This window comes from Bos grunniens, chromosome 5, assembly GCF_055505025.1.
Source record: "Bos grunniens cultivar Pamir isolate PY7600 chromosome 5, Bosgru_T2T1.0, whole genome shotgun sequence".
Taxonomy (NCBI): Eukaryota; Metazoa; Chordata; class Mammalia; order Artiodactyla; family Bovidae; genus Bos; species Bos grunniens.
Window position 1 is genome coordinate 69,720,697 of NC_141169.1, and position 17,815 is coordinate 69,738,511.

The 17,815-nt window shown below is 43.7% G+C and overlaps 1 protein-coding gene across 6 annotated transcripts in view; it reads right to left on the reverse strand.

Annotated features, from left to right (window-relative positions):
- APPL2 (adaptor protein, phosphotyrosine interacting with PH domain and leucine zipper 2) overlaps window positions 1–17,815 on the reverse strand; it is a 51,699-nt gene that overhangs the window by 17,314 nt on the left and 16,570 nt on the right. For 4 of the 6 annotated variants that reach the window (XM_086401131.1, XM_086401128.1, XM_086401129.1 and 1 more), the window contains 7 exons: window positions 15,713–15,772; window positions 15,082–15,153; window positions 10,447–10,534; window positions 7,856–7,897; window positions 7,686–7,744; window positions 6,579–6,725; window positions 3,215–3,297 (listed from right to left, as the gene is read on the reverse strand). In XM_086401131.1, the coding sequence (XP_086257257.1) occupies window positions 3,215–3,297; window positions 6,579–6,725; window positions 7,686–7,744; window positions 7,856–7,897; window positions 10,447–10,534; window positions 15,082–15,153; window positions 15,713–15,772 (551 nt within the window). The remainder of the gene's footprint in view (window positions 1–3,214; window positions 3,298–6,578; window positions 6,726–7,685; window positions 7,745–7,855; window positions 7,898–10,446; window positions 10,535–15,081; window positions 15,154–15,712; window positions 15,773–17,815) is intronic. The other 2 variants (XM_086401132.1, XM_086401130.1) reach the window with 1 other exon arrangement.

Here is a 17,815-nt window from a genome sequence, read left to right on the forward strand (position 1 = left end):
CACTTGTCACAGCAGATGGCAGAGCCTCCCCATGGCTTCCTACCTCACACAGGATACAAAAGGCTCCACCTGAGGCCCTGAAAGCTGAAGACCACAGGGACTCCAGTCTGTTTTACTCAAAGTGTTAACAGGACTGCTGTTTTCAAACAGAGCATAACTGAATAGCACTGGGTGAGGCCTGAATCCAGGTAAGCAGTTACTCTGCCGACACAGTGGTGTCCAGGCTCAGAACTACCAGGGCGAGTTTGAGAAGGCAAGCCCAACCTCAGGAGCCACAGGTGCTAGCAGCTGTGGAAGTGCCAGAGAGGCAAGAGGGAGACGGCCGTCATTCATGCACCCACCTACCCGCCATCTAGGCAGGAGTGGAGACAGCCATTGGAGACTGGAAAGCAACTAGAGCGCAAACACAAAGGCAAGGCCGATGCTTTTCCCTTGTGTGACAGCTACTCAACTGCCCAGAGATGGCCGGAGATGGCACGGGCTGGCGGGCCATAGTTTGCCCATGGTCTGGCTTTCATTTCCTTGTGCCCTGAAGTGTGGAAAACCTGGAAGCTTTACCTTGAAACAAGCAGCTGCCCTTTCTCCTCGATAAGGTGAGGCCCCAACAGCTACCACACCCAGTGAGGACAGCCTGGGTTATAAAGTCTTAAACACAATCTGCCAGGATGGTCCCTCCACCCAAGAAAACAAACTCTAGAGGCGCTGCTCCACTTCCCCACTGCGGTAAGGAGACAGGACTGAACTCCAGTGTTGATTTCAGAAGGAAGCCTGGGGGCCAGCGAGTCCAGGGTTTTAGAATGAGCTCCTCAGCATTTCCTTTCAAAAGCATTCTGCAGGTGAGTGAGCTCAGGCTTGGTCATTCCATGTTCTCCTCTTACAGGTTCAGTGTCTACTGGCTGGGTCTTGTTTAATGTTTCCCTGATACAAGCAGGCAGTCTGAGTTAATTTTGGCTATTTAGACATTTGAATGGAATGCCTGGGGCTCCACCAATGAACCTCATTAGTTTAACCTGCCTGTCACTGCCAAGGCTGAGACAAAGAAAGGAGAAAAAAAAAATTAAGCGGTAAGGATTTAGAAAGAGGAAGCCAAATGTATACAGAACCTTGTAGGCTCATCAGCTTTTGTGAGAAGCCTCTGACGATCTCATGAAAGGTAAGCATGCTTACCCCCAGGAAAGCCCTCATGTGAACCAACACAACATCGTGCACACAACTGCAGGGAGCTTTTAGTAGCTGTCCCCTCCCCTCCCCCACCCATGTGGACTCAGGCTCAAAAACTCTGAGCTAACACAGGAACTCAGGAACAGGGTAGAAAAGTCACCATCTTCAAATGTTCCCTTCATAGTTTTTTTGGTGTTTTTTTTTTTTTTTTTTTTTACAAAATCATGTTTTATTTAATTAAAAAGTGTGTGTGAGAAGGAACCAATAAAAAAGGCTGAAGTGTTATCACTTGGAGTAGGATTAAAAGCAAAGCCCCTGGCACCAGGGGTGGTTTGAAATACCACCCATGTGGGTTCAGGCTGGGTTCTGAATCCTCCCACAACTGGATGGGAGGCCAGGCATCCATCTCCCGGGGAAGCACTGCAGAGCCCAGGGCCGCCACGAGACACCGTTCCCTCGGCCTCTCAGGTGGGCTGGCTGCTGACATATAGCAGTGCAACATAGGCTGGCAGGGGGGGCAGCAGTATTCATCTACTCACCAGAAGAAAACGTAAGGGATAGGAAAATGATAATTCTTAATTGAATGCTTTCACTGTTTGAACCAGGAGGTTCCGGGGCTCCCAGGTTCAGCTGGGAACCCCACCTGCTGCCTCTGTTGCAAAATGCCTCGTCAGGCAGCAGAAGTGCAACTCACAAAAGGAGACCCAGCTCTCAGGAGCAGGCTGTGTGGCCAGGGCCCAGTCACGAGACTGTGGGAACAGCTGGTGCCCTGGTGACGGTTCAGAGAGACACCGACAAGGAGAGAGGACGCGAGCACTGCAGAGTGCCGGAAACGGGCACAAACGTCCTGCCCTCCGTTAATATAAAAATCTAGTCCACGAGAAAACCCTGAAGCACAAGAAGTTCTTGCAGACACAGAAAACCATGGGATTCTGAGAGTTAAGGCAGGATGAGAGAGGCGGCAAGAGATAAGGGAGAGAGCGTTTTGCAGTGACAAGTTAATGGGCTCCCTATTTTCATTTTTTCCTGACACTCCCAGGGGTTCACAATCACATTACAAGGCAGGAAACTGAATTCAGATTTCACAAACTGCTTTCTAACATAATTATAAATTTAACGTGCATCAGCAATCAGAGAAAAAAAACAGTTTAGGGACTTTTACCAAGTAATATATGCTTTCCTAAACCACAACTCTCCCCGTGTTGCCCAAATAAATTCTACTCCTTGGCCTTTTAAAGATACTTTGAAATGCACATCCTCAAGAAAATGAACAACACTCATTTTTCCACACAAAATAAGATCCTCTACTTATATTTCTATTTTGTACACTGACTTATCAGTTATACATCTATATATACAGAGAGACAACATTTCTATATTCCAGGAATCGTGAGGAGTGCTCAAGGAACCGCACATCTGTGCTGTTAATGAAATGAGCCTGGCGTTGGCGGTGCCTGGGTGCCTTCCATGAGTTCACCAGCGGGGACACTGATGACAGGAAGCAAGGAGACTTGGAGCAGCCGCAGCTTCAATTAAACGTGGGCAGGACAGTCTGCATTTGCAAGGCTGAACTGCAGTTTGTTAAATGAATTTTAAAAAGGCTTAATGTCTTATTTATCTATTTGTCATTCACAAATGATGCTGAGTTTCCTGAAAAGCTGCAGCACTTCTGGCTAATAACCCCATTAGCTCTCAAAGAAAAAAGCAAGCCACTCTTCTAAATTGGACTCATAGGCTTATAACGTGAAGATCTTAAGAAGAGGAACTTGGACTTAATGGGAAAGTACCCTTGTGGACATTTTAATTTTTGTTTAGAATTTGTAGTAGATAGGACTCTGGCTCCATACAAGTCAAGAACTGCAGAAATCATGGCTTTCCAAGCACACTACTCATAAAGAGCACAGCAAAGAGATGGGTGCCGTCTCTGAGCATTTATGGAGTGGAGGCGGTCAGGGTAGGGGGCTCTGTGGGGCCCTCCCCTCACCTTGCAGAGAGACTGACTCAGGAGAAAAGATAAAAGGCAAAGGAGATTCAAACCAGAGCACAGCATTACCTTTGAACCATGTCTGCGACGGAGGATAAGAAGCCGTCCATACTCTGTGAAAACATCTCTGCTCCCTTCTTAAAAAAGTTAATCTGAAAGATACAATTATGACATTCTGAAAACTGTCTGGGAAAGGTGATTGACAAAACTCATGAAATGTGAGCTTGACAGCACCAGGGAGATTGACACTAGCGGGCCCTCCTGCCAGCAGCACTGGCTGCCTTCCAGCTGAGCCCCAGCTCACCAGCCGAGTTAGTCCCAAAGCCCACAGTGCCTCGGAAGAGGGAGAAGGGTGGAGCCTGCTAACTCGCTAAAAGGTTGTGAAGACCAGAGGTAGTGTAAGTGCTTGGTACATACCCCCCTCATCAATAACTCCTACTGATAATTATTTAGATATTATCATCTGCCTTTTTCCTGTGTGAATTTAGAGTCAACTCTTCAGGGCCAGTACTAGGTCTTATTCACCCTTGAGTCTCCGGCAGCTAACACGGTGACATGCACAGCACCAGCAAGAAGCAGAGAAGCAGTGTGCAGCTCTCAGTGAAGGGAAGGCCACTCTGACTGCCTCTTCTCACCAAGCCACATGTGGCTAAGAACACAGGCCGGACAGACAGTGACCTGGCTGCCAGCTTGCAGAAGGAAAATGGGGCTGAAGATCCTTAAAAGGCCCTTCCAACTCTGACATCAACTTAAAGGGGACTGTGTGTGAGAAGGACACAGCAGGTCTGTGGCATTGGGTAGGTGCTGGACACTGGGGGTGGCGCTCTCCTGCTCCCCATCATTCTGATTTGGAAGCAGGTCTTGCCCGGGTGGTGGGCATGGGAATCAACCTTTCACCTCTAAGAGGATGGGAGGTGTCATTGATACAGTTCTGACATCCTCACGCCTGGCCCCCCAGACACCCTGGGGAGGCACATACACCAGTGTTCTTAGTTCTCACGGTACAGAAACACAGTGCTCGGGGTATTCCTAATGCCAGGAATACCTGCAGGGAGATGCCCTGGCTCCGTGACCGTGGACCCATACAGAGATAAACACTGTAAATGCCACTCTGAGTCCCAGAAATGTTAAACATCAAAGTCTGTTAAATGAGCATTCTACATTTCTGAGGACACAGCACGAAGGTGGCTTTTCCTCTGCTTCCCTGCCCCGAACTCCTTGGAATTGATACTCTAAGTCCATACCTCAGCTCCTCTACTATTCTGTAAACACTGAGGGTAGAGGCTCATGCAGTCCTTTAAACAACCTGATGGAAAGAAGGCATTCACCACCGGCTTATACAACCACATGATGTACGACTCACCCTGTAAACACAACTTTTTTTGTGTTCTCATGTACCTGTACACAGATTACGAAACCTCAATCTGTGGGGCAGGCATCAAGATTGAATCATGGCTTAATTGGAAACCTGTTTATTGAGGGCCAGAGAAGGAAAAACTGGAGTCAAACCACCTTCACTAAAGGGGGTGGTGCTGAGAAGTCTCACTGGTGCAATATCATCCGAAGACCTCAGTCCGTGGCCCTCTGTGAACAGCAGAAGTACTGTGGTCACATGATCATCAGCTACAGAAGCAGATGTTCTGTGGGCAGTGGGTACAGAGGGCTGATGAGGCAGGAGGACAGCGAATGCTTCAGAATCATCCAAAGATTCACGGTGTCGGACAACAACCTCGTTTACAGGAAGGAACTATAGTTTTTATCAGAATTCAAAAGTCTGCAGGGTGAGACTTTCATCCAGCCTTCTGTCTTGAAATCTGCATACTTTTCATATAAAAAATGAAACATGCCATCCTCTGTCCTCAAAAACGATGCTGCCACCACCCAACAAGGATGTGTGCTCTGCTCTGCCTTCCTAGGTGCAGGGGCTACACCAGCGCTACTGCACCCGATGTCTTGTCTTCCCCTCTGCGGCCAGGTTGGGAGACGTGCTGGAATCCTTGGCCGCGAAAGCCAGTGAAACCAGTCAGTATCAAACCCATCCTTCGGGCCTTGTGAGGACCCTCCTCTGACCAACCCAGCTTCCCAAACACTGACCCGTCAGGCCCGGAGCTGTTCCTCTTTCTGAGATGCTGAGTCCAGGTCCTTCCCTGACTCGGGGCCTCTAACTGAGAAGGAATTACTGCTCCAAAGGCAAGAACTGCTAATCAAGGAGGTCAGATGTAAGAAGAGGTATTAGCAAGGGAGTACTGGCATTCTCTAACAATGCCAGGACAAGGGCAGGGGCAGAGGGGCAGTATTTAGCAGAAGAGGGGAAGGCAGCGGAGTGTGAGTGAGTATACACGAGTAGACACACGTGCCCCTTCCGAGGAAGCTGGGCAGTGCCCAAGGATTTGCTGAGGACTGGAGCCCACAGCTGGACAGCGCTCATGTTTGGTTTAATCCAGCTTTACTCAGCTGACACACAGATTATATTGCTCTAGTTAAATATTACCTCTGAAGACATAAGCGGACCTTACTGTCCCCACCACTAAACAATGTAACAAACATACTGAGAAGAAAGCTGAGCTTAAATGTTTGAAGGTTCTCTCTTATTCTTTTTGAATGAAACGGATATTTTATTTTTTGGAAATATATGTATTTTTAAAATGTATTTTAAAAACAATAGATGCTCACATGTGGGATTTTTTTTTAAGTTGCTTTTTTCCTTCTCAACGTTTTTCTTCTTCACATTCCCTTCTGTTCCTAGAAGGTTAACTGAGAAGATTCCCAGGTATGTTTCTCATGTGCCCAACTGAGGTTCTGGAGCCAAGCTAAGTGGGGCAAATGCAGGGTAGGGGTGGAGTGTGAGGGATGGTGTCCCAGGTCAAGGCCCCATCCTGAAACTGTAGCCTCCCTGCAGACAGTGTTCAGTAGCCCGTGAAATGAGAGGAAGAAGCTGGATCAGTATTCTACAGAGACTTCATCAGGCAATGGCAACGTTTCCCCATGCCCCAGAAGCCAAGGTGCTGGCAATAACCTCAGCAAGGTTATCTTGTGAGAAGAGCCTTTCCTACACAGAATACAAAGGAACATGCGGAGTCCTGGTTGCAGGCCCAGTTCCACCAATCTGGGAGTCAGAGGCTTCTCAGAAAATTGGACCAGGCCTGGCTTTCATTGGAATCAGACACAAAGGCCATGCTGGCTCCTCCCCACGGGAGTCCTGGGAACAGGCCATTGTTTCCTGCACATGCAGCCTAACAAGTCCAGCTCCTGAGGACCCAGCCCCTCTGGAAGCTCTCCAGTGCTGCATCTAGTAGCCTCCAGGAAGGCTGTGCATCTGTGTTTCTTTCTCTGATGATGCTTCCATGTCTCCTAGGGGCTTTGTCAGCAGAACACCACCCTGTTCTCCACAGCTGGTCAGGTCTGAGGCCTCGGGGCAGGGGGACAGCCCTACCTGTCCATGGGCAAAGCCCAGCATGGGCTCCATCATGGCCACGCGCTTTCTGTACTGCAGTGCATTGAGGGCACAGTAGTACTGAAGGGAGGAAAGGTGCTGTTTTCGCCGGGCTGCGGCCACCTCCTTCACGATTTCAGCCTTCACCTGGTTAAGAGGGGAGAGGAAAACCAATGGCAAGCTGTCCAAAGCAAGCAGCAATTCTGTACGAGCTGGCAACTTCAAAACATGTTTGTTTATTCATTAGAGCAATATTTGTGACAAAAAACATAAGGTTCTCCCTCAAGTTTTTAAAAAGTCAAATTAAAAATTCCAAAATTAATGGCATCTCAGTGTTTGTGAGGGTGAAGACAAGACTTTCTGCTGGCAGCACTACAAAGAACTACAGTCCTTTAGGAAAACGATATGGCAGCATGCAATCACAGCCACAAACATTCTGCTTCACTAGTAAGACTGTATTCCCGGGAAATCATGGAACGGAAGTAAAAGTTATATATCTGAAAATTTCGATATTCTCTATGTGTGTGTGTTAGTCATATAGTCGTGTCCAACTCTTGGCGACCCCATGGACTGTGGCCCGCCAGGCTCCTCTGTCCATGGGATTCTCCAGGCAAGAATACTGGAGTGGGTTGCCATTTCCTTCTCCAGGGGATCTTCTTGACCCAGGAATTGAACCCGGGTCTCCTGCACTACAGGCAGATTCTTTACCATCTGAGCTATACGGAAGTCCCTGATATTCTCTATAGCAGCTAAGAAGCTAGAAAGCATGAGTTAAAGAATCAGAGTCTACATCCAGGGCAAGGAGATCAAGTGCCTGAGTATATATGAGTCAGATAATCATATGAGGTATCAAGCTTAAGTTAGAATCATTACATGATTATCATTTTACAATGGTTCCAAGTTCATGTTTAATAAACTAGTTTGAAAAGCTAGAACCGAGAAACAGAAGTCTACTTAAGAGATTCGGAATAAATATTTTTAAAAATTCATGTGTAAGAAAAAAAAATTCATCAGGACACCCTCAATGCCACAAATTCATAACAGGAAAACATAAAAGAAGCTTAAATAAATGAAGTGAAAAATAACATGGAAGGTAGGTTTTCTTACCTTTTCATTCTCCTTTTTTTTAGGAAGCCTGCTATATTTTGCCATTGAGAGGTCATGCTCTAAAAATAAACAGATATTTTAGCACCCAGATGGGTTGAAAGGCAAGACATTCATTCAGCATCTCTACCCACAAACTAAACCCTCATACCAAGACCAGAGAAGATGCTTACCGCTGCTGGCAAGTCCGAAAAGATCCTTTAAAGTGCTTACTTCTGAATAAGAGAAAAGAAACATCTTAAAACAAAGAAAAAGTATGCCAACCCAGAGCTCTGTGCTTTCCCAGGAAAATAAAGACATGTACATGGAAGGGGAGAGTCTTCACCAGCACTCCCAGGTCCTGGTGACTGGGGATGCTTGCTTTCATGAAAAACTTCTGAAGTGATCTAGTATACTGTACTTGCAACAAGCCAACACCAATAAATATTACCCCATGTAGGTGCCACACACATCATGTATAAAGACGGCTTAACAAAGTCTAAGACCGAAAACACAAAGTCAACGTTAGAGAGCAATGACCGTCCAAGGTTAAAAACTTAAAAAGCACGGAGATATTTAAAAGGAAGAGACACTTTCTACAATTCTAAAATAATCCATTTTTACTTTATCAACAGAGAAAAAAGCATTTTCACATTTTGTTTGTTGCTTTTGTCTCAAAACTGCTTCCAGCTTATAAATTTCACTTCACATTTTTGTTATTCTTTCTAATATGGGGGCTACTTTCTGCCTTTCTATTCTTTAATTTTTCTTTCTTTCTCATCTTTTACTTCCCATTGGAGCAGTTTTAGAGTTTTTTCCTTATCAATTTTAAATCACCTGCTTAAAAACTCTTGTATTATCTTAATTCAGATTATGTACTTATACTGGTGGGTAAGCAGGCTTCCCAGATAGTTCAGTGCTAAGGAACCCCTCTGCCAATGCAGAAGACCCAGGTTCAATCCCTTGGTTGGGAAGATCTCCTGAAAGAGGAAATGGCAACCCACTCCAGTATTCTTGCCTGGGAAATCCCAGGGACAGAGGAGCCTGGTGGGCTACAGTCCATGGGGTCGCTAAAGAGTTGGTATGACCCAAGGCAAACCCTTCAAATCTCTGTCTTGGTGTCATCAGAAAAGGATAACAACTTTTTTCATGAATACTAAGAGACTTTTCACTACTACTGGATACTTTTATTCTCTTAAAAAAAAAATTATCATCCTGGTAAATACTACTATTCCACAAGTTGAGCCCTCTGGACTAACAAGGGCCACGTCATCAAGGCTGCAGAGCATTCTCAAGCTGAGGTTCCCACCAACAAACCTGAGAAACAACAGTCTGACCATACAAGTCGTCAGGGGGGATTCTTCTGTCTCCAAAAGACTTAAGAGTTCATTTTTTAAATGACACCCCTACATGTTTCTAATATTTTCATTTAGAGAAAATCTTTTTTTAAAACGCACTCAATGAAGTTTTCAGTTACCACTGGATAAACAGCACAGGACAGGACTGTATTTAGGTCTGGGATTTACATGCGATTATAGATGAGCAACACTGAAAAACATACAAAAGTCTGCTCAATCGAGGTTTCTCTTCATACAAGCTGACATATTATGTATTATTTTTTATTTATCAAGTGTTACTGCTGTCAAACTGCCCTTGGGTGGAGTTTATGCCACTTCTGCCGTTTCTCTGTTGGCCTCAGGTGACATGATCACAGGGGATCTCAAAGCGAGGGGGAAGAAAGCTTTATGTTTACGATTTGGCCTTCCATGAATGGCATCTTTTCTGCCTAAAAAAACTTTAAGGTGCTGTATTTTTAAAGAGGAAGTACTATCCTGAACAACAGATCTTTCAGTACTCAGGTTCAGACTTTCTGTTCTGCAATTTTTTATATTGGTGTTGTAGAAAATACAATTCTTTACTCTCTGAGCAATGAATATTTTCAATGAAATAAAAATGGACAAAAGGACTAGAAAATCCACATTCCCAAAAGTAATATCAATTAAGCTTTTTCAAGATTATTTTTTCACTACCTTCATTTCAAATGATATAAAATTATTCTAAAGTTTTATTTTAGTTGAAGAACCAAAATTAACCCAAAAAGGCAACTAGGCTCTCTGAACTAGTCACATGTACTACCTCCCACTAAATGTGAGCTCCACGGTTGTACACAGCTATATCCCAGAATCGAGCACACATACTGCATGGTCCCCACTTTGAACTTTCCTCCTGAAGCTTTCCACTTACATTCCAAAGTATTCATGGCTCACAAGAACTGCATGCCTTTACAAATGCCCCCAACATGAGTCTGGGCAAACTCCGGGAGATAGTGAAGGACACGGAAGCCTGGCATGCTGCAGTCCATGGGGTCACAAACACTGGACATGACTTAGCGACTGATCAACAGCAACCTGTAATATGAGCCTTGTTAACTCTGTCTACTTGGTAAACATTTATTTATCAAAACTCAGCTCAGAGATCTTCTTCTCTAGGAAGCCTTCTTTGGCACCCTACCTTCAAAAGGGTAATAATAATGCCTGTGTGCTGTTTCTGTTCCCTGTACAGCTCTATCAAGCTGCCCTTGTCACATTACAATTGTTTCCAACTCTATTTTCTTATTAGCCTTTGACTTCCTTTAGGTGAGCCAAGAACACTGTGAGGATTTAATAAAAGCTGAAAAAGAGGGTACTTCTCAATAATCCACACACTTAAAGAAATAGTTTCAGGAAAAAAAATACTTAAAGAATTAATATTCTGAAAGTATATGCACTGAACTCAAACACTTTACCTGTAAGATCCTTTTCTCGAAATTGTATAATTGGTAGAACCATTGTGTCTGCCAACTGTTTAGCCAGCTCTGTATGGAGAACATTAAGCTGAAAGAAAGAGAAATCTATTGAAGAAAATTATACCTACTATTTCTGACATTGTCTTATTTCACCGAGTGATCACACTGAACACTTCCATGTGGTTAAAGAGCTCAGTTAGACTTCTTAGCAAATAAATTACCCTTCATAAAGCAGTAAATGTCAGAGGCTAAGAGGTATTAAAAACTAAAGGCAAGGTTCTAACTGACCAGCGCACCATTTAAGTTTGCTAAAGGAATTTCTGATTGGAGAAGGAAATGGCAACCCACTCCAGTGTTCTTGCCTGGAGAATCCCAGGGATGGGGGAGCCTGGTGGGCTGCCGTCTATGGGGTCGCACAGAGTTGGACACAGCTGAAGCGACTTAGCAGCAGCAGCAGCAGCAGCAAAGGAATTTCTGAGCCCATGGTTATTGTTTGCTTACTGGGCAAATTCTGGCTCTGTGTTCTGGATGTGAGCCACATGCACACATCCAGAGAAGGAGAAGGAGAATGCTCTGATGTGTGGGCAGTAAGGTGAGCACTCTGCCAGGCCTGTGCGTGCGCGTGCTCTCTCAGACGGGGCTGAGGTCATACCTTAAAGACTGGCCTGCTGGGAACCCTGCAAGTATAGGCACTCGGGACCTGGGAATTGCCATGGAGAGAGAAAGCTCCCTGCGGAGACAACCCAGCCAGATTGCAGACCTTTCCAGGAGCAAGAAGGCTATATTCAGATATGCTCCTCCTCACCAGATAATTTCCACAGCTCTTGATTCTTTCCTCTCTTCCATCACAAGGCCTTACTAAATCCTGTCCTCGTAAAGGGTCTAGGAGAAATAAAAATCATCACCACCAGCACTAACACTTTGGAGCACCTCACGCACCACTTTGTGCGCCCGCTTTCTGTGCTTTTATATCACTTAGTTCCCATCTACTGTGTCAGATGGGTATTATTTATTATCCTCAGTTTTATAGGTGGGCAAATAAATCTCTAAATCCAGAGAGCAAATAAGTGGAACAGCTACAATGTTAATCCCTGGCTACTGGGATCTAAAATTCACGCTCTTTTCAAAATATTGTCTGGGATACAGTTTGTCTTTCACGCTCACAAAGTGGCTAAAACATTTAACGTGTGGTAGTTGGTAATGAACAGTGGAAGGCCCAGACTTCCAGATACTATGAGGATGCTCTGGGATTCCTGTTGGGTGTACAAGGAGAAATCACCCAGCGACTGTTTTTTGGGTAAATGTTAGGTGAAGTTTCTTTCAGCACCGATCAGTCACATGCCCGCATCCCTTTTGCACACAGATCTCCCAACAGATCTGGTCCTTCAGGGTGGTGCTTGCAGAGGCTGCTCTGACAAGATTAAAAACTGGCCTAAGGTCAACCATCTGTCAGGCAAGGGAGCAGCTGGCCAGTCAATGTTCCCCTTATCTTTCAATCAAGCCAAAGAATTGCAGTTGTTTTTTTTTTCTCCCTGTGGAGGAACACATGAAGACAGCCATGCCAAAAAATGCATTAGCACAGAATGTGTTAACTACTTTTCCTGAATAACTGCAATAAGAAATGTACCTTTTTTTTTTAAACTAACAGTTAATTAGACGAATTCAATGAACTGGCTCTGCATCGAATGCTCTAATTATTTAATTTAATCTTTATAACAGCTTGGTTAAGTGGACTATCCTGCTTCTGTCATTTACAGATGAAAAAAACCAAAACACAGAGAGGTTAAATGGTTTTCTTTCCAAAGGTTATATACCTCAGGAATGGCAAATTTCTGAACTATACATTTTCTTCCTAATTTCTTCTTAAGGATCAAGGGATCTGTGTCACCAACTCTTTACTTTGGGGCTTTGGGAGGTAAGGGATAATCACTTCCAAACACACCACCTCTGCTGAGAAGTGTGCAAAGAGCACAGACCATCTCTTGGCACTTCAGTATCATCACACAGAAAATGGGCATCACAGCATGTTCCTTCCATGACTCTTTTGAGGATAAAACAATAACGTGAATAAGTAACACTCAGAGCAGAGGGCCTGACACACACTGGGCAATGGAATCAATAATGTCAAAAATTCCCTGTCTCAGATGCACTAAAAATAAGTAATCTAGAAACCTTGCTTTTGGTGAAATCATCAAGGATAAAAATCTCTATATGCCTATAACATCAAAGATCTGAATCCAACATATCCTATTAAATATAAGTGACACAAATCTCTATTTTTAGTTGGATTTTTCAATTTCTGAGTCAAATTACTTCTTTTGAAAAATTGTCAATCTGATATAGACCCAGGTAGAGAAAACTACCTCAAAAGTTACTCTCCACTTCCCACCTGAGTTAACTGCTTTCACTGGCTTAAGTCTTGACATCAAGAGGCTTGTGTGAAAAGTCACAGTGCTAAGTTTCCAGAAGGCTATGATACTGCCTATAAAAATCACACCTCCAAGCTTCCATCCTTTTGGAATGATCATTCCCCACTGAAAGAATCATCACTGGCCAATAAGTTCATGAAAAGATGCTCAACATCACTAACAGTTAGAGAGATGCAAATGAGAACTATAATGAGGTATAATAAATGCTGAAGAGGGTGTGGAGAAGAGAGAAGGCTCCTATACTGGTGGTGGGAATGTAAACCAGTGCAGCTACTATGGAAATCACACAGCATCACTTATGCACGCAATTTAAAATATGACACAAATGAGCTTATTTACAAAACAGAAACAGACTCACAGACATAGAAAGCAAACTTAAAGTTACCAAAGAGGAAAAGGTGTGGCAGAATAAGTTAGGAGTTTGAGATTAGCAGACATAAACTGCTACATATAAAATAAAGAACAAGGTCCTACTATAGAAGCACAGGGAACTATATTCAATATTGTGTAAGAAACTATAACGGAAAGGAATACGGAAGAAAAAATATATATCTGAATCACTTTGCTGCATACCAGCAACTAACACTGAAAAATCAACTATGTTTCAATAAAAATCAATTCATTAAAAAAAAAAAAAAAAAGAATCATCATTCCTGCCCAGGAAAATACAGTTATGAGTAAAGATCTTAAAGTAGAAATCCTAATTTAGGGTTTCGACAAATAACCACATTTCCTTAGCAACTCTCTTTTGGTCAAGAAAACATAACTTCAGTGAGTGCAGACTACTGCTTCTCCCCCTGGGTTATTCATTTACTGTTAATTAAGAAAAATTCTTCTCACCTTCAACAAAATTACTTGTTGCTCTTCTCTAATTCCATTTTCCATTCATCTTCCTCCTCTTCTGGACTAGACATGCATCCATATTATTATACAGAGCCCCAGCAATGGAACAGAGGACAAAGCTCACTACCAACTGGACAGTTTGTATCTACATCCCTAGTGCCTCGAACTGCATCTGCTAAATAGCAGGTGGTCAGTATTTGTTGAATGAATATTGACTTGGTGAACTGAATGAACAGACAACTGGCACAAATTTATGTGAACGTTAGTTTCTCGTTCTTTAAACTGAAGACAGTGTCACCTTCGTATCAACAGTGGCACCGTGAAATGGCACCTGTAACTGTCTTGTTTGCTTATTCTCTGAAGATATTCTATTGTAAGTACCACAAACGCCTTGAAAAATGAAGTCGTTTACGCTCATCTAATTTGGCAGAGGGTGCTGCCCAGCACCCGCAGCACCTAAGCTCTTAAGTTTTTACAAGTAGGATTTAGGCACTTTTCCTATACCAATACCTGCTTTTCACAAATATTCCAGATATATTATACAACAGAGCCATACAAACAGTTGTCAGAATCTCTCTGTAGTGGGTTGACTCACACTCCCCGCAAAGTTATGTCTATACCACGGGAATTTTAGGGAAAAGGATCTTTGCAGATACAATAAAGGATCTCAAAATAAGATCACTCTGGGTTATCCAGGTGTGCCCTAAATCCACTGACAAGCGTTCTAATAAGAAAATAAGACAGAGACATGAAGAAAACAAATGGTGGTAGGGTGAGGAGAGACGGCCACGTGAAGTCAGGGGTGGAGACTGGGGTGATGCTGCCACAAGTCAAGGAACACCCAGAATCACCAGAAGTTGGGAGAAGCCAGGACAGATTCTCCCCTGGAGGGAATGTGGCCCTGCCAACAACTTGATTTCATACTTGTGGCCTCCAGAACTGTGAGAGAATACATGTCCATTGTTTCGGACCACCTATGTGTAACTTTATTACAGCAGCCCTAAGACAGTAATTCTTCCTCCTTAGGAAACTGAATTCTTAGAAGTCTTTCTTTCAAACTATTGCTTATGTATACCAAGGCCTCTCCCCTCAAGCCAAAATCAAACATAACCGCATACAAATCTCATTTATGAAATGAGCCTCGGAAGATAAAGTTGAGATACCTTCTCAGATATTTAAATATATACCTAAAAATAAAAAGTAGGGTGAAATAAAGAGGAAAGAAAGTTTGAAAAAAGAATCAAATAAAAATTTGCTATGTATACCTATGGCTGATTCATATTGATGTTTGGCAGAAACCAACACAATTCTGTAAAACCTTTATCCTTCAATCAACAAAAAAATTGCCATGTTGCCATCTTACCTCATCCACCACTTTGGAAAAATAGTGGAGTGTAGAAATGACCTCTTCATCGCCTTTGCCAAGAGCAAAATTCTAAGACCAAAGAAAAAAAGTGCCAGGTGTTAGCTGAATGCCAGGGGATTCAGCACTATAGCATCATCCCACAAGATACTGCCCTCCACATCGACTTCCTCTCCTCCCAAGAGCACATGATGTCAGAGTGTCTGACTGCAGAGAACCAGAGCTCTCCCTTGTTCGGCCCCAGCCACGCCGTCACCTGCCCTTCCCAGGCTATCCCGTTGTTGGTCATCACCCTTCTGCACAGATAGAATGGTATCTTTCAGTTTCTTGCCTGGAATTCTTAGTGTTGATGCACTTGTAGTCCCTCAAAAAATACAAACCCTCAGGGCAGTTGATTACATTTGTAAGCTAATTTTAAGAATACGTACATAAGAATATATAGACTTTTGGATAATCATTAGAATTTATCAGTGGATAAGAAAAGGCAAGAACAAGAAAAAAAATGGAACTGGCCTATGGAAAAAAACAAAGGAAAGAAGGAAGGTCTCTAAAGGATGCCCCTAGAAAATTCCTTTGTAAGAACTCCACCTAGGACACTCTTAAGACATATGCCACATATATATCAAGTCACCTGTTTTTCATATGCCAGCAGTTGCTTAGAAAGCTGTTGAGTAGCCAGGCACATTTCATTCTGTAGGGAAAAGAGAAAAGTAAGATTTGTCCAGCGCACACACACTCACTGAAAATAATGCCACCTCAGAGAATCCCTTAAACGTAATACGTATCTATAAAATAATAAAATACTTTGTTCAGAAATTATTTGAAAAACAAGACCAAAACAGAAAAAAAAAATTTTTTTTTTTTTTAAAAAGCTTTTCTCATACCCACCATTTATAAATCAGTGCTCCTTCTGGTCATTCAGTCAGTAAACAAATGTAGTAAACCACTAAAATGTGCCAAACACCCAACCAAGGTTTGGTCCCTGCCCTCACAGGGTTTGTTGGGGAAATACACATTAAAAACTAGTTACAAGCATGATGAGACCCACAGAGGAAAGACTGGGTGCATTAGGAGGCTCTGATTGGAGGAGCTGGATGGTCTCTAATGAAGAGATGTTTTAAGCAGACAGACCCCTGGAGAAAGACCAGGAACTGGCCACAGGAATGGGCTTTCCAGGAGGGATGGGCATGTAGAAAAGCACCCAGCATGTTTGAAAAGCTATATAGTGGGGTGTAGCTGGAGCTTGGGGTACAGGGAGTAGAAGTGAGACAAGCCTGGCAAGGCAGGCAGAGTGAGGGCTTGCAGGACTCTGTGGCCCAGCTGTAAGCAACATTACGACATGACACATAGTCGGATTCTACCAAAGTACAGCACTAGGTCAGTGTTATCCATGTGTTACCAATGATGGATGGTAATTCCGAAGCACAGCTACAATGCCTGGGAAGGTCCCTTTTGTCCTGTTTTTCACTGACAGACATGGACCACTTTCATCTTGTTGTATTTCTCCCTCTAATCCCTGGCTACACAGCAGCTGTCTACCACTGTCCTCCCACCATCAACACATCCGGCCTAGAAAACGTGTCTTACATTTCTATAGCTCAGTGAAGGCTTCTCTTTAGGTTTGAGGTATACTCCTAAGAGAGGAATGGTGCCAGACGAGGGGAGGGTACTGGCCAGCCTTGACCTCCACTGCTGTTCGAATTCTCCTGGGTTTGCTGTGCCTTAGGGGTGAAAGCCTGAGTTCTGCCGGGGCTTGTTTTATTTTTCATGGGCCTCCTTTGCAAGATCCATCAGAGCCCAATCCTATGGTTTTTTGGCCTTCTTTGCAGATAACTGGTCAACCTGTTCCCCAATTTCCTTCATCTGTCCTAAGAAACAGCCAATAGACCCTGAAACATGGTATGCTCTCTTCTCCCCCAGGATGAAGTCAGGCAAACATAATGAAAATTCCTAGCTTTGGCATCCTACTGGGGTGCCACTACTTTGAAAACAAACTAGAGCTGGCAGTCATGTAGCCAAGGGGGAGGCAAAGGAACAAATCCAAAAGCACTGTGTCCTGGCTCTAGACAGGAGTGTGCAACTGTTCTTAACACAGAGAAGCACTCCACAAGTGCTTAATGAATGGAGGAACAAACAGGGTTGGAGCACTCATCTAAATTTCAAGTTTTTAAACAATACCTGGGATCACAGCGTAAGGACAAAAATACTTTCTAATCGTATAAGGCAACATCACAAACAAGGGGGGAACAGAATACAGAGTGGACACGGATGATGCAGTCAGCCAGGAGACAGTCTGCGGACCATCTTCAGCACTGCTGTTCTGACAACTGGGGTGCAGGGGAACAAGGGTCTCAGCCCATTCACTGAGCTGCTACTCTGCTGTATCAGAAAACCCCCTACTCCTCTTCTTTGAGTTCATGGCAGTGGGTCTGATATGGACCTGCTCAAGTCACCCCAGACAGCACAATGGAGACTATGATTTGCAGACCCACAGAATCATCCTAACCATAGCAGTGAACATTTACAGAGCACTTAATTCAAGCCAGATACCACACTAAGTGCATTCTTGGCATTGTGTCATTTCATTCTGACAATCCTGTAAGGCAGGTCCTAACTATTAACTTGATTTTACAGAAGAAATGGAGGCACAGAGACATTAGGCCATCTGCCCAAGGTCACATAGCTAGTTAGTAGCAGGACTGGGATGTGCATCCAGGTCTGTCTGAGTCTAAAA